The sequence below is a fragment of the Carassius auratus genome, chromosome 35 (assembly GCF_003368295.1).
Source record: "Carassius auratus strain Wakin chromosome 35, ASM336829v1, whole genome shotgun sequence".
In the NCBI taxonomy this organism is placed as follows: Eukaryota; Metazoa; Chordata; class Actinopteri; order Cypriniformes; family Cyprinidae; genus Carassius; species Carassius auratus.
The window spans coordinates 1,749,058-1,777,008 of NC_039277.1; the positions used below are offsets into that span (position 1 = coordinate 1,749,058).

The following is a 27,951-nucleotide window of genomic DNA, read 5'->3' on the forward strand; positions in this document are numbered from 1 at the left end:
ATTAAGTTATTCTGTAAATCTTAAACCATCAAGACATAAGTCTTATAATATGTTACAACTACGAGAACTATAATCCTTTATGGCATAAGTATATACAATGTGTTCATTGTGTTTTGTAAATCACACTTTTAAAAGTTATAACCACAAATGTTTTTATTAAGATTAAGGTTCTTATGAGGTGTTATGTGATCTTATTCAGTAAGTGTTTTTGCTCACTTACATAAACACTGCATTACTGAGCAATCAGAATTATAAAGAATATATCTGTATATTGTATATATATAGTTGGCAAAGTGTGACACTTTCAGGGATTTTCCTCAGCAATGTTTTGTTTGAACAAAGCTGATATATTTTGCTAACTGAGTGAGAAAGGGGAAAATACGTGTTCCAGTGCTTGCATTTATTGTAAACAAAAGGAAACATACAATGTACAATGCATTTTGAGAAGTTAACGTTAACAGTAGACCAATTTTGGGCTACAAATGGAGTCATCAAGAAGACACGCCAAACTACAACAGTAAGTGCACAAAATACCATTCTTCTCAATGAAGTGCAGCTCTTTGACAACACAAGAACCGCACAGTGCAGTAGCGAACACAGTGGAAAACAGGCGTTGTGCAAATAGAGGGAATTCGGTTTCAGAAGCATCCTTTTCATAATGAGTCAATTTCAGTAGTGCTTTTGGTGGACTCAATAACAGACCCCTGCTGTTTTGTAATCAGTCTTTTCAAGGAGGCCACTTCTGCCGACAGATCAGCAATGCCCTGTTTCAAGTACAAGTTCTCAGATTCGGAGCTAGCATTCGAGTCGTTTTTAAGGTCAACGATGAGTTTGTTAGACATAGCGCTCTGTGAATCTGGACAGTCCCGGTGATCCTCCTGGTGATCTTTGTGCCATTCCTTCGGCTTTTGACTCCAGTCCTGAACATCGGTCATCAGGAAGGACATCGGGCTAAGAGACGACTGAATGTACTCGGGTGTTACGTACGGACTCATTTGGTAGCATCGACTCGCAGACATGTCAATGGGAAAGGAGGACTTGCCAGATGATTCATAGTCGGGATCGATGGCCTCCACTTTGATCTGGATGGCCCGGGCTTTGATCCTCAACTTGTGGGGCAAAGCTGAGGCACTGGCATCTGGCACTTTGAGGGTTGACACAATCACACTCTGTGAATCGGCTCTGGGTGGAGCCGGACCCTTCGGGACCTGCTGTTCGTCCTCTCCATCTGAGGACTTGCTTACGGCCCCGTCATCACCGTCAGATGTTCGAGGAGAATTGCTGGATGATCTGGTGATTTGCAAGTACGGCGATGGCTGGGAGTAGCTCCCAAGGAAAGGGCTACTAAGGTAGTTCCTGTACAGTTCATATGGACTAACCCTGTCTTTGGCGTATCTGCGGGGTTCCAGGGGTTCTTGTTTGATGCCGTCAGGGGTTCGGGATATATTTATAAGTGGGCTCTCCTGGGCCACCATACTTGAGTCGGATCCATCGGACAAGGCGCTGTGAGGTGAGTGCTTGATGACTGATATGTGGCTGCTGGTTAAACGCGCTGGCTCGAGCTCACTTGGGTAGGAATCCTTGGTGGCACTGGGTTGGATAAAGTCCTGGAAGAGTGCAGCAGTGGAACTGGAAATCTTCTGAACCTCCTGAGCATAAGCTGCTGAGCTCACTAAGCCAAACCTGAGTTTAAGCGTCAGAAGCTCGGCTTTCAGTGATGCGTTCTCTTCCCCGAGGGCCATGAGCTTGTTCTCCAGAACCATATCATTGAGTCTGCGCTTTTCTCGTGAACGTTTGGCTGCTTCGTTGTTCTTGCGCCTTCTTTCCCAATACAGATTGTCTTTCTTCTCGTCTGGTATGAACTCACGTTTTCTGCGATAGTTGGTAGACTTGGTCTTAAAGGGCATGGCGGACAGCTTGTGGTTAATCATGTCCCGGTCTGTCCCCTGCAAAGCCACTGCCAGGACCAAGTCATCGTCTCCGCCGTAGGGCCCAGTGCATGAGGGCTCCTTCTTAATGGCTTGCATATTACACAATGTGGTCATCATCAAGACTGCGTAAGCACATTAGTTGACTCTGGTTTTAAGTAAACATCTCATTGTAGACCAAGTGCTGTAGAAGTCATGCGTGTCCTCTTTGTGAAGTCAGTTCCAGAGATTTTTAAGGATTCTGGTGAGATAAAAACAGAGACAGATTAGAGACCCCAATTAAAATAAGTGTGCCTATATTTTGATACTCTTTTTAAAAAAAATACTGTTATGGACATAAACAGAGAGCTGCTTTATCGCTCACAACCTATAGAAGACGTTTGCAAGTTTTGCAACCAACATTGAATTGTATGCAGTCCTGGGTGGATTACGTTATCAGACTCTAACCATTAAGTACTTGTAATCAGAATACGGTACATTTTAAAATGTACATAATCACATAACAGTTAATTTTTTATGGATTAATGATTATATATTATCAACACAATGGCAGTATATTCAGAATTTGTTTAATTATTCTCTTTTCTTACTAAAAATCCTACTATGTGTCATACCACAAATGTGTAAATAAATTGGCAAACCATGATTCTGCATTTGAGGAAGATGCAAGCAATTAGAGACCATGTATGAAATAAATAACTATGCAAGTGATTAAACCCTGGTGATAGCTGTGAAACACAATGTCGTCATAATATACAGTGACATTAGTAACTTGATGCTGGAAGTCTGGACAGAAATACTTTGGGTTTTTAATGTCATTGCTGTTTTCATGTTTATTAATGTTTGTTCATATAATGCAGGGATTCCCAAACCCATTTCAACAGCATAGTTTTTTGATGTTCATTGGCATGCAGGTGTTCAAGTGTTTCAATTATTTCTTTCCACTTTTGTTATTAATTCTTAACTTTTTATCAACTCACTAATGTAATGTTTAATGTGCTAATGGCGTTGATGTCAAAAATGTAATATATTTTCATACACTATCTCTTAGTTTTTTTTTTTTTTTTTATATTGATGTTTAATTGTTATCTTAAAAAGTAATCTAAAAGTAATCTAAAATATAGTCAGAATGGATCACCTAAAATGAGTAACCTTGATTACATTACTAACTACAGTATTCATCCTGTAATCTGTAATAAGAATCGGCAATCTCAGATGTTTTTGAGACTTTACCGGTTTTACCGATTAGATCAGAGTGATTCATTCGCGGTCTGCCATCTCTAGTTCTGATCATAAACAGCCGACAGAAAGCACACAGGACGTGATTTTCCTGAATATCATCATCAGGGAAAAATATTTTTTACCGAACAGAGAGAAGTAAGAGTGTGCACAGTGTTTCTATTTTTAAAAAGACGGACAGGAAATGTACAAAGTTGTACATGATGCTGACGTCACGGAAGTCGAAACGTGACTATTACAACGTACAGTATCTTCAAATTATGCTCTGCCCCATTATGTCACGGGTTGTGTGCTCAATGCATTGCAACAGCTCACGTTTTAAATAGAAAGGACCATTTATAATGTGTTCATGATTACATAAAAAAACAAGAGGACCGGACCTAACCCTCAACGTGCAAACCAACCTCAACTAAAGCTTTCCGTAGTCACTTCGACGTTAAACACAGACAGGCTCCAGTACAGGCGCAGACTGGAGCGCAGAGAACAAAGGAATGCGCGCAGCCAGCATCATCACACGTGGCTGGACGGAGACTAATCAGTCAATGAAAGGGCGCTCGAAAACCAACATGAAAAGGGCTTGTCATCTTTCAACTATAGTGGTTATAACATTATTTCATAAAGTCTAACAGAGATTGCATTTAGAGTGAGCGTTGTGGTTGTGGGACTCCACCATGGCTGCGTTTCCAAGGAATAGCCTAATAAAAAGATGGTAATAATAAAGTTACACTTTACACTTAATTCTGGTTAAAAATGTGGTTTAAAATAGTACCTCCAAAGCAAAGACGTGCACCCATTCAAAAACACATTGTTTATTTGACAGGCCTTTAATGCATAATGCATTCACCCCATCCCGACACAGACACTCAGGACAGTCTGATCGGTGCGCGTCAAACATTCACCTTAGCGATAAATGAAATTACAGATAGAGTAAATATCATTTATCGCTGGGTATGAAACAACAGCTCGTGTCTGATGTCGTGCCGTTGCGGTGTTTTTTGTCAGAAGTGTCGCCGCTTCCGTCATTGTGCAAGGACTGTAAGATAAATCAATGTTACACAATAAACGCAAACAAGCGTTCGGAGAGAAACTTAATGTTCTGTACTATTTATTAACATTTAGCCTAGTATTAAAGCAAATGCATGTCACAAATTTCAGTACGAGTGTAAAACGTAAACTCCACAAATATATGTAATATATTATTTCAATATTTAGCCTATTTTAAATTGCATAAGGTCTAAATTTATCATGTAGCTATTGGACCGAGAGCCTGATACATGCAACCACATAAATAGTGGGTGACTATGCCACCCCGTCTCCCAGTGCCCATATTATGTTGTCATTTTCAAAAAAGGTTACCATAATATGCGGTACTGCATGATAATTTATAATCCATAAACGTTTAGGTTAAAAATAAAATATGTCTGCACTGATGTGACGTTGAGCTAAAAATAAATGAGACGCACATATTGAAAATAGACCACGTTGAAAGTTGCCTTAACTGTATTAATCTGTTATACCGGCTGCCGGTTGAAACACCCCCGAAGAGCCCTAACGTTATCCGTTCATGTGTGCCTCACGGGAAAAGAAGAAACAGTTACCTCTTAAGTCAAGGTCCAAATATATAGAGGTCCTGGATAAATAACGTGCATGAAAACATTCAAAGCGACCAGAAGTGTTCTCAGCAGTAATAAAATCCCATCTGGAAATGATACATGTGTTTCTCCTGAGCGTTTTCCTGTCGGAGTGCCTGCTGTTTCATGGATCTGTGTTAGTAGGTCACTACAGAAGAGCATTGGCAGCGTCCATTGACTGGCACATCTCTCGACCAATCAAAACACAGCATGGGCCGATTTGAGCCAATGAAACGAGTCTCATTAATAGTAGCCTGTGTCACATAAGCAACAACGACTCTTTAAATATGAACAGTAAAATACATAGTGGGGAGTCCTATAGTTCAGTTGTTAGTTGAGGAAAACCTTGTTGGCTACCTTTAAAAAAAAAAAAAATTATTTTAAAAAATGCTGCCATTGGATTTTTCTAAATCTAGAAACGTTCAGAATATCTAGAAATTTCTAAATGTCAAACATGACATAAATATTTAACCATGACTGTACAGTGCATTATTATGATTGATGTCGTATGTTGTTGTTGTAGTAGTAGTATGTAGTAGTCTTAAGATAGAAATGAATAAACCCTAATTATATAGCGATTATTTTAACTATTACCAATCTAATTTGAATTCAGCTGAATGACGCAAATAACGCAAAAAAAAATGCGTTACCAACAGTCACATCTTCTGTTTAAGATAAATTAAGCTTCCTGGCATTCAAAGAAATAGGGGAAAGTTTGCAGCAGAATAGCTTACATAAAAGCTGTTATGCATTATTACCTCCTTTAAAGGACACGCGCACAGCAATGTTAAATCAGATCAAATTTGTGATTATCTCGGCATCAGCTCAATGATCGCCGTATGATTTTTCCCAAAACTAAAACTAGTTTGATAGATATGTGTCTTATGAAATGTAATTTATGGCTGTCTAATGGTCATGATATAACAGGTGTGGATGTGATGTAACCTAAAACTACAGGAGTTGCACAACGTGGCGCTCAAGATGACCTACATTAAATAAGAAGTGTGCGAGGACGCCACCCTGTGGAAAATAATCCGGGTTCAAGTGCACAGTTTTCTATTAAAATACAGCCTACACTTAACATAGGCTTATACCAAGAAGCAAATACACCGCTCTTTTGCTCATATAATTGTATATGCATTTTGAAAGGAAGCTGCATGATGTTCACAGAGTCTAGAAAAAAGTTCAGCAAGGTTCAAAGCACAACATAAACAAATAACTCACTTGTGCAGAAACAATACCTTTTATTTAAGAGGTATTACAACTAAAGATTCACAGTGCAATGTAAGTGATTTAGCAATTAAACAAATGCAATAAAAATGACAATCTTTTTGTGACAGCCAGTAACGCCTCTGTATGATAATATTAGCGCATGGTCTGTCTCGCGCGGCTTCCATCACGATGGAAAGCTCGCGGATGCAAACCTCGCGTTTCCACCTTTGTAGCGCAGTTTGTGTGGAAGCAGAACCGGCGGCGTGGTCGCTTGTTGTTGGCATGTTAGTTCTGCCGCGTCTGCTTGCATTACGCCTTCACGCGCGGCTCCGATCGGTCCAGGCTGCCGCGCGCAATCCGGTGCCATTTCAGAGGACGACGCTCTGTAACAGCGAGGAACACGAGACCGGTTTACCAACGTCTTTCTATAGTCCGGCAGCCCGTGCATCATCTCAGCAGAGGCATTTCCATTCGCAGAACCTCTACTCCTCTGATAAGCTCCGCTGGCGCATGTGTTCAGTAGACTGTACCTGCCCATTGGATGATAACTGTCCAATACATTGATGCGCGCGGGTTTCGTAGTATTAGAAGCGGCAACGTTTTTCAGCACAGGATATGATACCAAATCGAAAACCGAGCTAAAATGATTTGTTTGAGGACACGTTGATGCGCAGCAATCAGAAAATGGACAATGAGGCAGACTGCGCAGTGGTAACACAGTTGTAGGAACGGGTAAACTGCGCAGATGACCGTCATTTGGCAGTCCGAGGGGGAACCCGAAAGCAGCATGCATGCATGGGTTATTTTGAGCAGTGCTGTGATGAACTGTAGAGAGCACAGCCTTTAATTTGTCATTCTCTCGTTGAAGCTCGACGGCGCGCGACTCCAGAAGATGCTCCTCCATCCTCTTGCGCTGGCGAGACCTCTTCGCAGCTTCGTTATTACGCGTCCGCTTGAGCCAGTAATTACCGTCTTTCTGCTCATCAGGCGTGAACTGTCTCTTCCGTCGCGTGCCGCTGTTAGAACGCATGCTTGGCACCGCGTGAAACTGGCACGCATTCCGTGCACCGCTGATGCAAACCAGCTCATCCTGCGTGGAGCAACAAGCACCTGTGGACATCTCAGCAGGCAAGCTAAGTTACAGGTTCAGTGTGCAAGGGGAAATTATTTGCAGCTCGTCCACCAAAAAAAGTGGAGAATATATATGTTATTATTTTGGTCCCGCCTTTCTGGGGAGATAATACCACCTCCTTTACAGTCATTGGTTTACATGAACCAGCACACATCAGTCACTCAGTTACTTAAACTTTCACAAAGCACATATAAAAAACATGATTGTGCCTATTATAATACCAAAGCAAAATGATTTTCCAATGTATATATTGTAGCTCTGACTTTCTAGATGTTGAGGAAACTCAGAAGTAATATCATATTATGTATTACTTTATTGGATTCTCCACATGCCTGGACGAACAAAATATATGGCTAATGCTGGTTAAAAGCATCTGGGTAGAAAGCAAGTTTCTGGTTGGTATGACTTTGACGTAATACTAGAGGCTAAATAAAATGAGAACAATACAAACCAGTTACAAATCTTCAAGAGAATCAAATGGCATAAGTTACAAACCTTTACAATAGCAATTCAATGTTTTATAAAAGCAACTTCTAAAAGATGTCTAGGGGTCAGCTGCATCCACGTCTTTGCACATCCACACCTTTTATAGTCCAATAATCATGATCCATGATGAGATTTCATCATGCACATCAAAGCCCTCAAGCAAGAAAAACATTTAATCCTTTAAGTAAAATAACCCGTTCTCAATGATACTGCCAACTGTGACGCGGTTACATCAATGAATGGTACCCACCAAAATTATTGAAATGATGTTTCATGTTGCACAGCAACAGTTAGAACATGCATTCTTCTGAATAGCTTTGCAACTTGATTAAAAAAACAACCAAACAAACAAGACGTCCTCCATTGTCTCATATCTGCCACTGACCCCAAAGCAGAAGGGCTGAAGGCTTGATTCTTCATCACAGACTACAAAAACCTTGTCTTATAAAAATATCTCCAGCAGAATGATGCGTTCATCCCTCAGTGGCTGCGGATAAACCTATTAAACCCATAAATAAGACTTCGTCCACGTGTCATTCACCGGTTTCCCTTCACTTTTAAAACCTGTACAATTGAGAAAAAAAATTGGGAAAATATTTTTTCTCTTCAAACCAAAAAGATTGTCTATGCTTCCGAGTTGTTTCCATTGTCCTCTGTCCGCGGGCTGTCATTGTCCCCCAGGAGCTCTGTCTCTGGAACAGAAAGCTCTTCGTTGTGCAGGCCACTTTGAGACGCTCCGTCAGCGAAATCCTCGTCTGTCGTCTTCAGGTCGTCATTCATAAGGGCCGCCTTCTCCGTGCCGGATCCGTTGGAGGGCGCTGTGGTCACGTAGCCGGTGCTGGTGGAGCCGCTGCCGCTGTGGTGCGATCCAGCCTTTGCCACCATCTGTGGGTGCAGCTGCTGCGGAGGCATCTGCATGGGGATCTGCATGGAGTAGAAGTTCTGCATGTACGGATAAGCAGGCATTGGCTGGTAGCCGTTGACTGGGATGTAGAGCTGGGGCGGCACCATTGGGCGCATCTGGCCCTTCATGGACACAAACTGAGGCTGGGGAAACGGGGAAGACTTTTTGGGACTGACGTAGCGAGCATTGCTGATGTTGCTGACGGGGCTGGTGCTGAGCGAGCTGGTTTGAGTGGTGTTGCTCGCTCCCGAGGTCTGCGCCGAGCTGTTGTAGTTGGATAAGCTCTCCCAGGAGCGCAAGCGTGCGTGAATGTCTTTGAATCGTGGCCTTCGTGCGGGGAACTCATTCCAGCACTCTAGCATCAGCGTGTAAACCCAGGCCGGACAGTCATCTGGGCAGGAAAGCACTTGTCTGTTGCGCACCATCTCGATCACATCCTGGTTAGAATAGCCACAGTACGGCTGGAGGCCATAGCTGAATATCTCCCAGAGCACCACGCCGTAGGCCCAGATGTCGGAGTCGGTGGAAAGCTTCCCGTACAGTATGGCTTCAGGGGACATCCAACGGATTGGTAAGGGACTGGTTCCCATCAGCTTGTAGTAGTCGGCGGAGTACACCTCTCTGAACAACCCGAGGTCCAGGATCTTCACGTTGAGTTTATCGCAGACTAGGATGTTGCGAGCAGCCAGATCCTTGTGTACCACGTGGTGGCTGGAAAGATACTCCATCCCGGCTGCTATCTGTGTGACGATGTGCAGGAAGTCGGCCTGCTCCAGAGTGGATCTGACCGTCTTGTCGTCATCGGAGCTGCCGACGTCCGAGTGAGGGGATCGCATGACCAGGAACTCGTGGAGGTCACCGTGGCCCGAGTAGCTGAAGATCATGCTCATGGGCTGTTCTTTGGTTATCACACCCAAAAGGCAGACGATGTTGGGGTGCTGAAGACGGGACCGGAGCGTGGCCTCGTGGCGGAACTCTTCCCGTAGAGGACCCTCGTCCTTGTCTTTGACCGTCTTTATAGCCACCACCTGGGTCTGCTCACCTGCAGCCGTACCGTAGAGGTGACCTTTGTAGACCTTTCCGAAACGGTCCTCGCCAAGCTCTTCCATGAATCGAACAGCAGACAGGTTGAGTTCTCGTAGCTTCGCCTAAAAGTTAAAGATAATAAGCCATTGTCAAATCTGCTTGTGCTCAACGGAAGAGTCAAAATGTTCACTTATTAATAAGCTACTGATCAGATACCAAATGTTATTTTAAAAATATTAAGATATAATTTATACCCTTATGTTCAATTTTGGTCCCCACTGGCCTGTGAATTTAAAAAATTGCATGCAGCTTTTGAATGCAACATCAGTTAAATTTCAGAAGCTAAAACGCTGGAGGTTTACCTGATGCTTGTGCTGGTTCAGAAGAGGCAGCTCCATGTCTTGACTCGGCGAGGCCGTGAGTTGACGGCGAGTAGGACTGTCAGCAGACTCCTTTTGTTTGTTGCGACACTTGCAGAACAAGAAGAATAAGCAGGCAATGATGAGAGGGGTGGCTATACTGGGGATTAAGATGTACAGGATCTCCTTTTTCACTTTCTCTGGAGGATCTGAACAAAAAAAAATTCTTTTTAGAACAACAGAGAACGTATTTGTATAAATTAGTTGAAATCAGAAATCAGTTATTGAGGGCTATATAGATACTCTACTCACTGCAGGGCTGAATGTCACAGAAGTCCACTCTCACATTAGGGTCTAACGTGAAACACCAGGGGCTCTCCATTTGCCCTCCGGGGTTCCTGCAGAAATTGTGTCCTCCTCTGAGCTCCGGGTACTCGACAGTCGTCAGATGATGACTGTGTGGATACTGTGCGCTCCACGGCTGACACTGGTAGCCGGATTTGGTGACACTGACCGTGCCTTTGTAGTTGGCGCCACTTCCGCTGTAGCAGCTGTGATTCGGGGGTGAATCTTTAACAAGGATTGAAAATTAGTAGGTGTATTGTCCTCAAAACATTAAGTGAAAATCAGTGCAACTGAAATATTCTCTTGTGTGTCTGAGTTAAAGACAATCATTTATAGTAATACAAGGTTAAGAAATTTGAGATGCACCACAAGAGGGCCCTCTCGCTTCAATTGCTGTTGCTCATTGAGGGTGCTTGGGAGCCAATTACAGTGGATTTCATGCTTATTTAACCCTCCCTTGAGCCTTCCTCGCCTCTAAACCCCATGTTCAGTCTTGTTAACCTACACTGCGGTGGCAGGCCGATGCGGATGCAGCTGGCAGCGTCTGGCGAGCCGGGGTGGGGAAGCAGGTTGCATGCGGGCAGCTCCAGCTGCATGAGGATGAGAGGGTTGGAGCGTGCGATGGTGTACTCTGCATGGCACAAGTCGTTCTCCAGAGCCTCGCACTCATCGCGGCAGAGCTGGCGCCGCCATGGACCTCTGGTGCCCTCCTCACACAACGGGAAGACGTAGTAGCAGAAGGACGGGATGGCAAACTCAGAGCACTGGTCTGACAGATGGGTCGAGGTGCCGATCATCGTGAAGGCCGCTGGAGAACAACACAAGAATGATAATGTATGGTGCATCTATGACCGTTATATATTACCCTATTATTTAGAGGTTCTTTATTGGCATTGATGGCTCCATGAAGAACCTTCAGCATCCATGCGATGGAAGCGCTTTACAGTGGAACAATGGTCCTTTAGATTATTTAAATGTTCATTACACTAAGAAAAAAGTATTCTTTTAAAACAGCTCAATGAAAGTTTCTTTGGGGAACCAAAAATTGTTCTTCTATGGCATCACTTTTAAAACCCCCACTTTGGAACCTTTATTTCTAAGAGCTGGTCTGAAATGATTACGATAATGATGATTATTATTATTATGTTTTTGAAAAATCTCTTCTGCAAAACCAAGGCTACAGTTACATGATCAAAACTGCTGAGTTTTCAGCATCTCTACTTCAGTCTTCAGCATCACATGATCCTTCAGAAATCATTCTAATATGCCTAATATGTTTTACAAATATTTCTGATTATTATCTACGTTGAAGCAGTTGTGCTGCTTGCTAAAGAATAATACAGATTTTATTAAAAATGTTACAAAATATTTTGATTTTGAATAAATGCTGTTCTTTTCATACAATCTTGAAAAAAATGCATCTCAAAAATATTAAGCAGCAATTGTTTTCAGCATTGATAATAAAAAACACTTAATTAAACACAAATAAATCAACTGATAATAAATGAGCGGCAAATCAGTATATTAGGATGATTTCTGAAGGAAATATATATTGTGTGTATGTGTATCACACTTATTCCAAACTTTTGACCTACAAAACAATCAAGGTATTCAAAAAAATAATAACTTTACTTTGTGAAAAACACAGAGATCAATATTAGAGAACAGTAACCACTGTAGCACGAAGGAAGATTACAATTTATATTTTGGAGGGTTACCGCTGTCAGAAATGATGAGGAAGTGATCAGGACTCTGGGAGGGCCATATCTTTCTATCATTACCTGTTCTGCAGTGTGACAGGGGCATTGTCTTGCTTGAATATTGCAGGGTGATTGGGAGATGCATGCAGGGAAAGTACCAAATGTTGCTGAAGGATGTTCTGATAAACATTTGCATTCACCTGCCATGTACAGTATCTTTATAAGAAACCCAACTTCTGCTGCAGAAAACATTCCCCAAACCATGACCGCTTTCACTGACTTCTTTACACACTTGTGATTCAGTCTTTTCCCAGTTTGATGTCGAACTAAATATTTCCCAGTAGAAACTTGCTTTTATCACTAAAGTGAAGTTTGGACCAGTTCTTCTCTTTCCTCAACAAAGCCCGGCCTAGCATTTTGATTCTTTCAGCTGATGAGAGACTTTGTCTTTTCGAGTGTGCTTTCAGTCAGAATGGATTTAGACAGATCCAGACTGTGTTCAGCACTGAACCGCAGAGCAATTCCAGCTGCAGTGCTGAACCGATTCCCCATTGAGAGTCTCTGCATTATCCTGTCCTCCCGTGCATTCGTCTTACATGGACAACCAGCCTTTTGGGGGAACTTGAGTGAATTTGAGTCATTGTAAAGCTGCAATATTTGAGAGATCACAGATTCGGACAAACGTCTCGTGCAGTGGCTGAAAGTGTGATCCCTTTAGCCTTCATCTGGACAACCTCCTGTCGCAGGGTTTCAGTCACTTAGAGAAGCCCGCCATCATGCAATCTCAGTGAAAATTGGAGGAATTCTGCCATTTAAATACAGGTTGTCATATAATCAAGGAAATTAGCACCAGGTGCCAGATTTACACCAATAACTTGGATGCATCTCTAATTAGTGTTCTCTAATTTTGATCAGACTTATTTTTAATTTTTTTATAGTGTGCTTCAGGATACAAATAATTTATGAAATATGCTTAAAAACTGCCTTTCAAATCCTGTTAGGATAACTGTATGTGCTTCTGTTCCCAGCCCTGGTTTCAGGACAGCGATGCTCACCGGTGATACGGTTTTCACTTTCTCCCTGCATCTGCAGAGACTCCACGTAGATGCTCCTGTTCCCTATGAAGCGAGCACACGCGATGCCACGGTACGGCTGGCAGAAGCCCTTCTCGTGCCTGCTGAGAAAAGAAAATAACAGACAGTGATGACCAGGATAATAACTCAACTGAATGGCACACAGCTGATATTTAGTAAGACATTCAGGCCCACAACGGACAACAATTTTGAGTTAAACCACATAACATCATAATACCATGTGTTTATGACCTTTTTACACTAGTTATATATTATATTTGGTTTATGTCATAAGTTTAACTTGTTAATCATTTTTAAAGGATGTGAGTTGTGTAGGGTATCGCCATCTCAGCAAAGAGACCATAGAAATGAGCATTATGGGACTCTTTATGCATCTCGTCGTGAAGTCTGGGAGCTCACATACAGCCAAAGTCTTACAGAAGAGCACTCAGAGTTTGAGTGTTATGATTGGAGCACTTCTGAAGAAGCTTCGATGGTTGTTTATTACACTACTGTACCTTTGGGCCTTGCTGTTTCTCTCATCATAATCTGAATGTGAAGTGACCGAAATCAGTAGGATTTGCTGTACAGGATATCCATCTCTGCTGTTTCTGCAGTTACCAACTGGATAAAAGTGCTCTCTTCTGGCCAAACACAAATTACTTTATGTGAGGACTCGGGAACTGGCTGGAATTTTGATTCTGATGGTTTCCGAACTGGATGCCTTGATTTGATTGGATCTTTTTCTGGTCTCCCCAACAGACACGTTTGTTTTAGTCTCACAATGAACGGACAACTCTCAACAGCACAGGTTTCCAGAGCTAAAATACGATACGGAGCCAGGCTCTGATCCAAACCCAGTCCTGTCTCCCTTCTTAGTGATGGACGTGGAACAAACACAAGCTCTGGTGGTTAAAACTAAGAGTATGACATTAGCAAGATACTCTAAACAAAAAAAATATATATATATATTCTATCGTTTTATATGGAATGAATAGTAACTTTCAAACTACTGTTCAAAAGTTGAGATCTGTAGGATTTTTGTAATGTATTTAAAAAAAGACTGAGTTTATTTGATCAGAAATACAGTAATATTGTGACATGCATAGGGATGTAACGACAAACTGCGAGCCAGATGAGAATCAATTAAAATATCATGATTAAAATCGGTCGAGATGCTAAGCAAACCGCAATTATTTTTAATGGTAGGAGATTATAGGAATGTATGTCTGAGGGGAACTGACTGTCCTTAGAAAAGTTTAGATGGTATTTTTCTTCTCATCTTGCCTCAATATAATGCATATTAAAGTTCATAAGTGCAGCGCTAATTTCATGCAGATATTTATTTTTATATAGTTTCACAAAACTGAAATCAAATTATGATTTTTTTTTTGCTGCAAATTTCTAAATTAAACGGTCTGATTTCGATTAAAATCTGCTCATGTTGCATGTATGCAGCATCGGTGTTTGGATCCTGATTAAAATCCAGTGCCTCTGATTTTAAATGGAAAGAGCAGACAAAGCCTAATTTAGTTTATATGAAGAGATTTATTTTGTGTTACTTATTTGATTGGGTGCTTTCTAAATTTAATTAAGTTTTGTTAGATTCATTTACATTATATTTAAATGTAGTCATTTAGCAGACACTAGTGACTTACAAATGAGGACAACAGAAGCAATCAAAAACAACACAAGAGCAATGATATACAAGTGCTATATTAGTATATTATAGTGTTATATTTCAATTTCACAAAGAAATGCAGCATTTTGTCCAAGCTATAATAAAAGGACACATTTAATTTATAATTAGTCTTAAATCTCATTTTGTTAAATAAAAAAATCATGTATCGAATCGAACCATGAGTTAAGTGAATCCTTACGTCCCTAGACATAGCGTATAATTACAATTACCAAACTGTAATTTATTTCTGTGATCAAAGCTGTATTTTCAGCATCATTCCTCCAGTCTTCAGTGTCACATGATCTTCAGAAATCATCTGCTCAAGAAACTTTCTGCTTGTTGAAAATAAAGTGTTGTTAATTCTGTGGATAAATGTGGAATAGAAAGTTCAACAGAACGACTGAATTACGTGCTGTATGTTAAGTCTATGTACAATGTGAAAATCCTTACCGTCACATTTTAGTAATTTAATGCATCCTAATATTGTGAAAAATCCTAATCACCACAAAGTCTTGAATCTTTTTCTCACCGACCTCAATAAAATGTGCAAAGGATACATAAAAGCTACTTTTGAATTTAACCAGAATGTAGTATTAAAAAAAGAAATATTCGAGGTAAAAAGGGGCACAATCATCTTAAAAATAAAGTGGATAGACTGCAAACCAGTGTTAATTTTGTTGACTAAATATTTTCGTCATTATTTTCGTCACGAATATATTTTTGCGGACGAAAACTAAACGAAAACTAAAATAGAAGGCACTGATGGAGACTAAAACTATGACTAAATTGATTGACATTATCGTCAACGAATAAAGGACGAGACGAAAATAGACTGTGATGAAAATCAAATCAGCAGACGGGAGAGATGCGAGGAATGAACAAAAGAACCGGCAAAACGTAACAGGCGAGACTGCATGAGAGAAGAGAACCAATCAGAGCCTGACTTATTGAGACGTGAAGCGAAGGTTTTCAGTTTTTAAAAGAGCTCCCGGGAAGTCGGCATTCGGTGATGTCTAAAAGAGCGACAAAATGTCCACAGCTCACTTCACGTTTAACGACGAACAAAACAAAACAAAGTGTAAAGCACGCAGAGCGCTCATTCGTGGCAAGAACACAACCAATTTGAAAAGACATTTACAGACGAGCCACCTGGACATTTTCTCAAATGTAATTTCACAACGATGTTCTTTTGTTTATTGAGCTAAGCAAAATTGGAATAGTGCAGTGCGTAGATGTTGTAGCATTAAATATTACGAACTGAAAGTACTGTAAAATAGCCCCTTCTTCAAGTTAGATGAGAGCACAATACTAATACGTAATATTATGATACATACATTTGATTAATACTAATGTTTAGTATATTTTAATGTTCTACTTGTTGACAATATCACAAATATTTCTATATTAGTCATGTGAAACATGAATGTTCACATCCTATCATTATACATACAAATCTAGCAATATTGTAGTATTTAAAACATACAATATTGCTAGACAAATGAATACCTTATAAAATCTTGTTACTTTTTTTATCCACCCAACTTATTAAATATTTACTTTAAATGTATGCACTTATTGTTCAGCTCAGCTGTAAGCTTTAAGGTCCTGGACCTAACGTTATTTTTCTTTTATTGATGGTCAATTGGCAGCTAGTTATTGTTTACATTATCATGACAGTGTTTGTTGCTGCATAAAAGCTTTTGAATCAAAATAAAGACACAGTTGTGTTGAAATAAAGTTGAATTTGTGTTTTATATATTTTGGTTAAGTTTGTTTCCTATACCAGCTGTAAAAAAATTTCTAGTAAATCTGTTATTGATTTTAGTCGACTAAAATACCAAGCAATTTTAGTCGACTAAAATAAGACTAAAATTAAAACAAATCAGATGACTAAAACTTGACTAAAACTAAAAATAATTATAGTCAAAAGACTAAGACTAAAACTAAATTAAAATTTAGTGTCAAAAAAAACACTGCTGCAAACCAAACTGATCTGCTACCAATGCAGAAAAACAGCAAATGACTGTAGTACAAACAGTATTTCTGAACGTCCTGCCCTCGCACACATGTAACATGATCAGAAACAAACATGTCTGGCCAGAGCCCTGCAGCAAATCATATTTCACTCATCAGCCGCTGGGTTTGATATTCTATTCCCAATCAATCAGAGATCTCCAGTGTTTTTCAACCGGTTATGAATCACACACTGCTGCTCTGAACACTTCTATGGTGAAACCTGTGAATAGATGTAGTGTGAAGCTGTGCTCAAATAACGCCTCTCATAACGAATTTTGCACAATTCACGTTTCATTTTCCTCCCAACTGTGGCATTTTGCCAGCGTAACCATCAATGCTCTAGATTTCTGCTACAGCCAGCCTCAATATCACATATGGTTACAATTTCACTGCAGTTTGGATTGAGCCAGGAATTTTCTCTCCAGCTAATGTTTGAGGACTCCAGCCTAACAAGACTCAGATTTACTTCCTACTAAAATATAAGAGGAAAATAAATATGCAACACATTCTTTCCCTAATAGCTGTTCGTTTGTGACCTGTTCAAAGTTTATAAGTTGTGCAAAGACGTTTGTCCTCTCAGGAAACGCTTGAACAACATTATGAACATTGTGAGGCACCTCACACACACTTCAGTGTGAAAGACAATGAGCCTGTCAAGCTAAAGCAACACAACTGGAGATTTTGTGTCTCTCATGCTCATCTGTAAACATTTATGCAGACAAAAACAATACTGGGCCTTTATCAAATGTCTGCACGGGATCTAACAACATCTCAGTGCTCTTCTAACTAGATAACATCTTTCTTTAACGACTCTAACCACAGGTTACACTGTGCATCTAAGCGCTGGACAGGAACAGAGGATGTGTTGTCTAGCTGAGAGTCATGCATGTAATACTGGGAAGTGAAGGACAACAAACACTGCAAAGTTCGGTCTGCCAAAGGCCCGCACATGTGACTGCAGCTCTCATGCCAACTCAGTACCCAGAGGAACCAGGACAAGACCCCATAACATGCATTCTTTGTAGAGAGTGCTCAATGGTGTCTAAAATGTTTCGTGATCGGAGACTGCACTGCATGTGTAGCATAAATGCTCACATGATGTGTTGAGAAAGCGCACGCACCACAACACGCAATTCAGACAGATTATGGTAGAAATCCCAGCTGCCCTCATTATGCTTTTCAGTGTCTTCGTTTATGTCTCACGCATATACGCTGTGTAACATGGACTTGTTTATTCAATAGTAAACTAACCGCTCCTGCAAAAAGTGATGTAAAATCTGACAAATGTCAAAAATAAGGGATGACAGAAGGCTAATCTGAAATGTGTGTCAATAAACTGTAAATTCATTGAGTCTTATTGACCCTCTGAATACACTAAAAATAAACAGACAGATACTGTAGAGCTCCAAATATGACAAAAAGCACCAAAACCATGATCCGTTTGACTTGTTCACTATAATCAATCATGGCCTGTTTCTCCTGTTCTTTTAGACGACTTGACACATACTGTACATGTTGGACTACTTTTAATTTTTTTAGCATTGCTGTAACTTGTCAATGTCCAGCTCAATTTACTTCAGTGTACGAAAAAAAAACAAAAACACATTGGACATTTTAAAATATTGTGTTTCATGAACAAAAGAGAGTGCAAAAAGTCTTCCAAGGACACAAACCTTAAGTTAAGTTAAGGTGCGGTCACATTTCAGTTTGGTTTGATTTTGATAACATGTCACGGGGGAAAAAGGCCATTTTGAATAGTCTAGCAATATATAAAGTAGAGCTTACACAGAAGTCAGTATTCATAGTTTTCGGTCTCGAAGACCTGGTGTGCAAAACATCCATAGAAGTAATGCACAAGCACGTCAATGTTACATCTGTTCCAATCCAAAAATATTTTGATCACCTCTGAAATATTGCGACGGGAGATTTAAATGTTTTTCTTAAAATCACTAAAACAGCGGAACATTCTAAAACGTTTAATGTGAAAACACCTAAACTGCCTTCAACATTGACGTGATATTAAAAGATCAAATTCAATACGGACCTTATTGATGATGCATGCTTTATACAGGCCAGCAGATGAGCCCAGAATATGAGCTCAAGTTTTTTTATTTGAATTAATATTAAACTTGCTATTGCATTTATATTATGGGTCATCTGCTTGCCTGTACAAAGTATGCATCATCAATAAGGTGCATACTGAATTTGGGCTTTAAATATCACTGTGTTACTACATTACTAAATGCAAACCTCCTAAAAATAACTGGCAGTCAGTGGAGGAAAGCCTTGTCTTGTCCTCAATGTCGGTGCTCCTGTAAAGGTGAAAACTGAAATAAAACAAATCACTCTTCGCCGGGAGTTTGATTGACAGGCGATCTGACCAATCATAAGACAGAATCGCCCATTCTGTCTGACAAACAAACCAGACTGAGCTGAACTTGAAAAATGATGTGCCCTGATGTCTTTCCACAGCTGAATCAAGTTTCCTCCTGATGTTCATTCGGGTTTATTTTGTGCTATAATTAGTAGTAAAGAGGAAGAGCTGATCTGTTCACATTCTGCTTGAACTGAGCCGCTACGGAGATCTTTCATAGCACACTAAAGAGCCACAAAACAGTGTTTTAGAATTTCATAAATTACAAAATTTGAAAGCTAATACTTTCTTTCATACCAAAAGTCACCTGCTCTGTCTTGGTGGGTTGTGCCGATGTATTTTTCACCACGTGAGTGCCACAGCTCGTCAAACGTAGCTAGCAACAGTAACTGAGTGGGTCTTTGCAAAGAGTCAGTTCTTTCAACTTTAATCTTTCACCCTCACAAAATTTCAGATTCTGTGAATTTTAATTGAAACGACTGGATCTGCCCACAAAAATTCAGCAATGTGACCACAGCGTAATAGCACGGCTCTACAGGATGACAGTGCGTCAGTATGCAGGAATGAAGGCTGAAGCCTATTAACACTAGCTCTGCCCTGAAATCATCCACACAGATATTGCAGTACCATTTATTTAACCTGGAAAAGGAAACATTAGGACCTGCCACAAAACTTCCCCGACCGAAGGCTCCTGCCAGCTCTCTCTCCGGTTCTTAAGGAAGTTAAGTCAGATATACGGCTTCAAGCCAGGCTACAGTTCTGTGTTTTTGCTCTTTTTTGGAAAACTTCAACCAAAGTTTTATGTTGCAGTAGCAACAGTTCAGAATCGAAAGAGTAAGAGAGAGTAGTTGACACTTACGTGGATTTACCATTTTATCATACAATAACAAAAAGATCCGGGCATTTTAATCCAGATTTAATCCATTTTATCCAGAAATGTGGTGACTGGGCTCTTTAAAAAATATGATCCAAATTAAAGGTCTGCCAGCATCATACTTTTTTCGAGAAGATTTGTTTAAATGCGGGGCCAATTGTGAGTGTATTTTTGAGGCCCGTGGGCTGGAATAAACAATTTACTGTGTGGAAATGAAACGAACACAAACAGCAGAGAAATGTGAACACACACACACACACAGAGAAAAACTGACGAAAGCAGTACTTACGACTCTTCCTCTCCGTGGGCTGGCAACTGTCCTGTAAAACACAGATAGGAGGAATTACAGACGAGGGTCTTAACATGATCTTCCCGTTGGGAGCAGCTGTTTTCACAAACCCTAATTTGCCGTTTGAGTTCAAGGGATGCTTCGATGCTATTACATCAAAATGACTTTTCAGAGAAGCAGGAGGCACGACGCAAGCAAGCTCCTAAACCTGTCACAAGCATAATGTATTGCACATCAGACACGCTCCTTGTGGAGAATTTACTGTATGCTCATAAAAAGGATTTCCCCCCCAGAAGGAAACAGTGGGAAGTTGTTTCTTAAGTAGAGTCCTAATGCAAGACCACTGAGATTTATGCCACTGCTTTCCTATAAATATACAGGGATTCCAGGGTAAGATTTGGCGCACATGGTTGTAAAACAGTGCTGCTTTAGTCCCTCTTTAAATCAATAGACTCCTCAAATAAGCCAAAATAGGTGAACAGGAAAGAAAACACTAGAGCTATGACAGAGAAAGAATGCACTGATTGTAGTCCCGAATGTGAGCAACTGAAATGTATACCACACAGGTACATTTAATTGAGATTGGGTTTCATGTGACTGCAATCATTAACAAAAACAACTAAGCATTTAAAGCACAAACTTGGTCCTCAAGCTCTGGCCTGACGGAAATGAATGGAGTGTGCTTTCTTCCCATGGAGTGCAACTGCAGGGCTCTGGATGTAAAAATCCCATTCGTTTTTCTTTTTCCACAGAGAAATTGATTTTTAACGACAGTGTATAAACCTTTCAAGAGAGACCTACAAAGCTGAAGACTGAAATATGCTCAAACCATAAGTCAATGGGATTTCAAAATAACTAAAAATTTAATAGCCAAATTCCTGGAGAACTACACTACCCATAATTATGAAAAAAGCTCAACCAATCAGAAAAGCCAATGGGCAGAGAAAGCTAAATACTATATATTGTGTGAATAGGTTATGATTGTTAAAATTTAATTAATTTCTGTGATCAAAGCTGAATTTTCAGCATCATTTCTCCAGTCTTCAGTGTCACATGATTAGGGTTAGCATTTGATTTTCAATTTTGACATGAAAAGAGTTCAGGTAGACTAAGTAGGTAGCTTCACTAGCTTGCAACATAATTGTGATTTATTTGAAAGTTTGATTTTGTTAATAAATAGTTTGTTTATTGCAACGTGAGCTGTTTAATCAGCCAATTTTATTTAAACCGTTTGTTAATTAAAATGTGTGATGCTGTTATTGAAAGTATGTCGTGTTCTTTATTTATTACAGTTCACGGAACTTCAATCATTTATTTTCGTTCTTAATTATTAAATAATAATTTAAAAGCAACGCAATATCACCTTCATATTGCATATTCATCAAAGGCGTTAATGAAGGTGATAGTGCGTAGCTTGTCAGTGATATACAGCTCTGTCTATTAAATGCCGCTCCATTTGAAATCAGGTGATGGTGATTTAATGGTAATTACGAAACCAGATTTACTGACTAGATGTGCATTATCATATTGTTAGATATATTGCCCAGCTCTAAACTGTTATGATACTTACATTTGTCAACTGTGATGCATTTTTTCCACCGATTTTCTGATGACTCAGAAAATGAACTGTTCAAATGCACAGTCTTAATTTGAATTAAATTTGTCTCCGTAACATATTCAATATAAGTTTACAAATATATTTGTATATATTTAAATATTTAGCACAATTTTTTTTTTCCAAACAATGCAAGTCATTCATTAATTTTATTTGATCACAACCAGTAGTTAATTTCCCCGTATATAAAATGTTAAGCACACAATCTTATTTTGACCTTGTCTTTTTTCCAATTTGATTGTAATATTTATCCAATAGGTTTGGACCATAGTTAAAGTCTTAAATGAAGAATTAGCACTAATTTACCTCCAGTCCCCAGTCGCACGTAGAGCACTCCAGTAGCAGAGATGACTTTGAAGGAGTTTGAGGCCACACACTGGTAGTATCCCGTGTCGGTGGTGTCCAGGTCTTGAATGCGGAGCTTGGATCCAGCCTCTGTCTTCCGGATGGAGATTCGGCCCTGCTCCTGCACCACCGGGGCGTCGTTCTTCAGCCAGCGGATGCTGGGCCATGGGTGGCCCGCCACTTTGCAGTGTAAAGTGGCCGTCTGGCCCTGCACTATAGTTATATTGTTTGGCGGCTCCACAAACTCCAGGAAATAACCTGAGGGAAAAGGGCAAGGAAGGCTGTTAGAGGGGTCAAAGGTGAGGACCCTGAGAATCAATGCAGGCTTGAGAAACACTCAACCCCCCATCCTCACTGAGAGGGCCGTGACGGATACTACCTTCAGACACTGACACCATTTAAAAGGTGTAAAGATGTGTGTGTTTCTGCCCACAGACCCACTGTGAACAGAACAAATGACATATCAATTTTATGTCATCCATTCACACACTAAAACTGAACATGGATTTAGAATGGATTAAAACTAGGGCCGAGCAATTATTTGAAATAAAACAAAAATCATGACAGTTTATTGTGATTAACAGATTACAAGGCTGTGATTGTGAAGCGTGGTCGAGTTCATTTAGAAGTGATCAGCTCATGATGACACATTAGAGTTCACAGAAAACACGGCTCTGTTTGCAGTAAAAGCACTGAATCATTCACTCAACCAATTAGTCCAAGTCACTAAATCATGTGGATTTTTGAAATGGGGAAACTTTTGTTCTCCTGAATAGTTTTGTTATGTTTGTTATCAGTTATGTACATGTGGGCTTATGTTACATCTTCTGTTGTTTAATGAATGTTTAGTGCATTATTTAAAGAGCCAGTAAGATGAAAATTCTAAGCTTCCTATCACTGTTTATAAGTCCTGTACAACAGGTTTAAATCCATCCAAGGTTAAAAAACATTGTCATTTTGTCAAAATATCATTTTAAAATTAGCTCAATTCTCAGAGATCCCCAAACGGTTCGCGCGAAGCTGTTCAAAAGATTCAGTTTCCTTAAACCCCACCTTTCGGTAGCATACTGTGTTCTGATTGGTCAACTAACATAGTTTTGATTGGTTGTTCCGCACACACCTCCACGGTAAACTATGCGTTAGCATCTGTTTGGGGTGAATTATGTCTTATTCCTCTCATCGCGAAGCAAACAGTAAAATAAAAAACTTGAACAGTCTCACTGCTTTTTCTTCTGTGTGTGCGTATTCAAGCCGCGCGCTTCAGTTTGAATCTGAATAGTGCGTTCAGCGCGGGGGCGTGGTCACATTAGATATAACAAAGGGAGACGTGAAAAACAGACACCGCATTGTTTTCATATGGATTACTTTATCACAGAATGTCTGTTTTCGGCAGCACTTTAAAGTTTTAAAGTTTTTTTTTTTAAATTTTTATAGTTTTAAAGTAGACATGTCAAGCTTTCTATAGATATCTCTCTTATGTCTCTTCGTTGAGTATTCACGGAGTTACACTTCATTTTAATGACGTGTTTGTAAATGAAGATCAGCGCAGACAAAGGCTGCAGACAGCACACCTTGTTTGTTATCTTTATTTTATAAGTGCAAAAAGTTATGTCTGTATCCAAAAAAAGTAGACCCTTTACAGATTCGATTTATGTATTGCTCTTATCTGTACGATTAAAACTGAAAGTGTAATTTAAGTTCTTTTCGGGAAAATGACTCATAACACACTGTCTCCTCGACATGATGCTCTCACACCAACCAGAGCGTCTGTGTGGGAGGGGGGGGGGGTCAGCTCAGAGTAGTTCAGTTTCTCCCAGGGCGGTAGGCGGAGATTATTATGCAAAGTGTTCCTAGTGACGTACATAGAGATGGGCAAAAGATTTGAAATCTATAAAGACTCGTTTCAGCGATTCAGAGTCGACTCCTTACTTTAGAAGCCAATAACTTTATAAATCGTGTCCTTTTTGGTTTAATTACTTTGCACATTGTTTGCACTGATGGACAGCTACATCATACACTGTAATACAGGTAATTTTTGATTTCCCATCTGTGTGGCTCTTTAAGTGTCATGTGTGTTACCATAATGGTGTTTAGTAATGACTCTATGTGCACCGTCTATATATTAATATATACTTGAGCTTGTGAAAAAGCTACTTGTGATGAACTGATATTGAAAGTAGATCTTTCCGACATGGTGTCTTTCTTATTTAAATACTTGTGTGCTTAATCTATGAACTATTTTCAAATGCTGGCTCATGTGATATTGCTTTATTACCATCTGAATCCTCTTTGCTTGAGCCCCGTTTGAAGCTGCTTCAGAATGTTTAGTTCCAGCCAAAAATTCTCTTTTTCTTTCATCAAATATTTGCACACATTTTTGTGTTTTAAGTTTGTGTTTATGTGCCGTTTTCAAATGGGACCGGATGAACCCGAGCTGATTGGTGGAGGTCAAACTGCCACAGCACTGACCCCTGCGTTTGACGGCAGGATTACTCAAGTCTGAGAAAGCACATCTGGATGAAGAAACTCCAGCTTCAGATCAAAACAAACATCTGACAACAGCGGATGAAAGAAACGTCTCAGGAGGGGATTTGTTTGTTTTGGTGAACCTATGATTTGTAGACCTCTGCAAAGTAGCAAACAAACCAAAAAAACTGTCTCCAAACATCACGTGGCTGTAACACAATATTAATATTCAGTTTTTTCGTGGTCATCATCAATACCTCCATATTGTTTAACCTCAGTTTCAAAGTGTCTGCAATCATCATTTTCAGCTTTCTACACAGCAAGTAAATCACTCTCATATGGGACTACATTTCGGTTTAGCTTTTTTTTTTCTGTAAAAATGACAAAGCTCATTGTGTGTGTTGACTCCGAGTCCTCCGCTCTTCACAGAGACATGAAAGATGACGTGAGGGTGCGGAGGTGAGAAATGCAACACTAATGCATGATGGGAAAACAGAGAAAGTGACCGCAAGAGTGCAAAGAAGCTGGCTAAACTCTGCCGGAGAAGTGTGAGCTCATAGTATGTAGACTAGAGAGCCAGACGGAGCTCAAATAAACACAGCCATACAGACCTTATCGAGCAGACATGAAATCCCCTGCACTCTTGAACCTGATCTGAGATCATATCTCTGCACCCTCAGCCAACATGAGGGTGGTATGCAGCCTTAAATGGGTTGACACGCAGTTGCCAAGTTGTCCAACCTACGCTTGAATGATTACAAGAGCTGAGTCCTAACACATGCGAGGCATAAAGTCATCCCCTGTGCATATTTAAACCTCACTGTTTCTTGTTTTCTGTTGTGCTGGTGTCCACTTTACTAAACTAAATCACAATCTAGGTGTGCACTTTAATTACATTCTCCTCCAACTTGTAGCTACAATCCCAAAATTTCTAAAAGTGCAAAAGAAAATGGCATCAATATGTAACAATATTCACTCAGAAAACATTGAGAATAAACAAAAATAACTTCCTTCATAATTAAACTCCACAGCAAAAGAAACCCTATAATTTCATCACATCCATCACATGTCAGAAGCACGAAAGGCCCAATTGTGATGCAGAGTCAAATTGTGTGAATGACTGAGGAAGATAAGCGGTGAAAACACGAGTCTTGAGAATAAGACATGCACGCTCTGTGTGGTGAAGTGCAAGCTGTTACAGGTCCTCCGCCGTCTGTAACCGCTAAAGGAAACATGTATGTGATCATGTCACTACTGTACATGAACCACAGCACCGACACTGAAGAAGCACTGCTGCACGACGGTCCACGGCTAGACCTACAGTCAGGGGAAGTTAGCATGATTCAACAGGCAGAATGAGAACTTATTACACAAATCCATTATTACTCATGCATGGATGCCAGTGCAACAAAGACAAACAAAGATAAAGTATAAGGCTGCACCCACTCAAACATGCCAAGCTGTACTGGTCACTTCACTTTCCCAAAACACAATGCACTGTAAACGGCACAAAGTAAAGCATTCGCTTCTGTCAAAGAGAGAAAGGGCAGGCTGAGGTAAAACAATGCACCAAATCAGAAAATACAGAATGGTTCTGCGATTGCATATTGCAGAAGAAGCAGAAGAATGAGTAAGAAGAAAACAACGTGTAAAGAAGTACTTTAAAACTCCCAGAGATCTCTCCGTAGCCCAGGATTGGTGAGTGCGGCGGGCAGGAGAGGTTAAGTGGGTTTGACTACTTGTGGGCGGCCATGATTGGAACGATAAACAACACAAGCACTGCTGACAAGCCACTATAACTCACCATATAACCAACATCTGGCCTTCAGACGCAAGACTAAATGATTTTATATATATATATATATAAACAAATCAAAATCTAAATTCTTAATACCGAAGATCAAATTTTTTATTCTATGGTTGTTTTCGGTTCATACATAATGTTTGCAATTAATGTTTAAGTAATATTTGAGTATGTTAATATGATTGATCAGCAATAACAATTTACCAAACACATTGAAACGATGGACATTCTTAACACTCAGTTGGAACTTAATTCTTTTTATGTTTTTGGACACTTGCAATGATTTAAAATGTACTTTAAAAATGAAACTTAATTTGACGTATTATTAGAAAGTGCACTTTTTAAAAGTCTACTTAAAGGTTTAGTTCACCCAAATATTACAATTATGTCATTAATAACTCACCCTCATGCTGTTCCAAACCTGTAAGACCTCCATTCATCTTCGGAACAAAGTTTAAGATATTTTAGATTTCCCTCCATTGAAGCTGTGTGTACGGTCTACTGTCCATGTCCAGAAAGGTAATAAAAACATCATCAAAGTAGTCCATGTGACATCAGAGGGTCAGTTAGAATATTTTGAAGCATCGAAAATACATTATGGTCCAAAAATAGCAAAAACTACGACTTTATTCATCAGTCTTCTCTTTCGTGTCTGTTGTGACAGATTTCAAACTCAGCAGTTTGTGATATCCGGTTTTCTTACCTTTCTGGACATGGACAGTATGCCGTACACACAGCTTCAATGGAGGGACTGAGAGCTCTCGGACTAAATCTAAAATATCTTAAACTGTGTTCTGAAGATGAACTGAGGTCTCACGGGTTTGGAACGGCATGAGGGTGAGTTATTAATAACAATTTAATATTTCGGTGAACTAAACCTTTAAGTGTGTTCAGAGACAGTTATGAAAGTGTCTCTAAGAACACTTAAGTGGCCTTTTATTTCATAAATATCTGCAAGTACTTTTTTTATATATACTTTTAAGATTTGAAGTACACTTCACATTCAATACGATTAAGTGAACTTTTTCATAAGGGGAGTCAGAGTTGATGTATTGGAATATTTCAGATTTAAGTTGCAATGTTGATTTGCTGAGAGCAATGTGTTTTCTGTTGTTTTCGAGAAATTTTGCCCATTTTAAAAATCACAAAACGCTAAATGTTTTGATGCTCTTTAAATGGAACGTGACTGACCTGAACAAGATTTCTCGTGGGTGAAGAGTTGACTGTCACAACTGGTTTTGAATATGCAACCTCGATTTATGCACCTGGTTAGATAAATGAATTCATTTCCAACTGTTTACACTACATTTGGTTTACTAACATGATTCACAGTCACTGTGAGCTTTTCTCTCGCTTCAAGTTCATATGAGTAACACATGGTTTAGAAACACTGCTCTTCATACGTTCATTCACTCTCCTGAAAACTATTAGGCTTCCTGTCGTCCCCAGACC

The 27,951-nt window shown here is 39.8% G+C and overlaps 3 protein-coding genes across 4 annotated transcripts in view; all 3 read right to left on the reverse strand.

Moving 5' to 3' along the window:
* Positions 1-381: 381 nt before the first annotated feature.
* On the reverse strand, positions 382-4,933 carry LOC113053998 (nuclear factor interleukin-3-regulated protein-like). Its single transcript, XM_026219199.1, has 2 exons — positions 4,766-4,933; positions 382-2,169 (listed from the first exon to the last, which is right to left on the reverse strand). Exon 2 carries the CDS (start codon positions 2,046-2,048, stop codon positions 654-656), a length of 1,395 nt encoding a protein of 464 aa, XP_026074984.1. The 5' UTR covers positions 2,049-2,169; positions 4,766-4,933; the 3' UTR covers positions 382-653.
* Positions 4,934-6,022: 1,089 nt separating this feature from the next.
* LOC113054000 (uncharacterized) lies at positions 6,023-7,295 on the reverse strand. Its single transcript, XM_026219202.1, has one exon. It carries the CDS (start codon positions 7,128-7,130, stop codon positions 6,195-6,197), a length of 936 nt encoding a protein of 311 aa, XP_026074987.1. The 5' UTR covers positions 7,131-7,295; the 3' UTR covers positions 6,023-6,194.
* A 142-nt stretch (positions 7,296-7,437) lies between these two features.
* LOC113053999 (tyrosine-protein kinase transmembrane receptor ROR2-like) overlaps positions 7,438-27,951 on the reverse strand; it is a 69,320-nt gene continuing 48,806 nt past the window's right edge. Inside the window, exons 3-9 of one of the 2 annotated variants that reach the window (XM_026219201.1) lie at positions 22,191-22,487; positions 20,270-20,300; positions 13,018-13,136; positions 10,768-11,070; positions 10,230-10,487; positions 9,921-10,126; positions 7,438-9,680 (exon numbers count right to left, since the gene is read on the reverse strand). In XM_026219201.1, the coding sequence (XP_026074986.1) occupies positions 8,253-9,680; positions 9,921-10,126; positions 10,230-10,487; positions 10,768-11,070; positions 13,018-13,136; positions 20,270-20,300; positions 22,191-22,487 (2,642 nt within the window). In that variant the 3' untranslated portion in view covers positions 7,438-8,252. Of the gene's footprint in view, positions 9,681-9,920; positions 10,127-10,229; positions 10,488-10,767; positions 11,071-13,017; positions 13,140-20,269; positions 20,301-22,190; positions 22,488-27,951 lie in introns of both variants that reach the window. The other variant, XM_026219200.1, reaches the window with a different exon arrangement.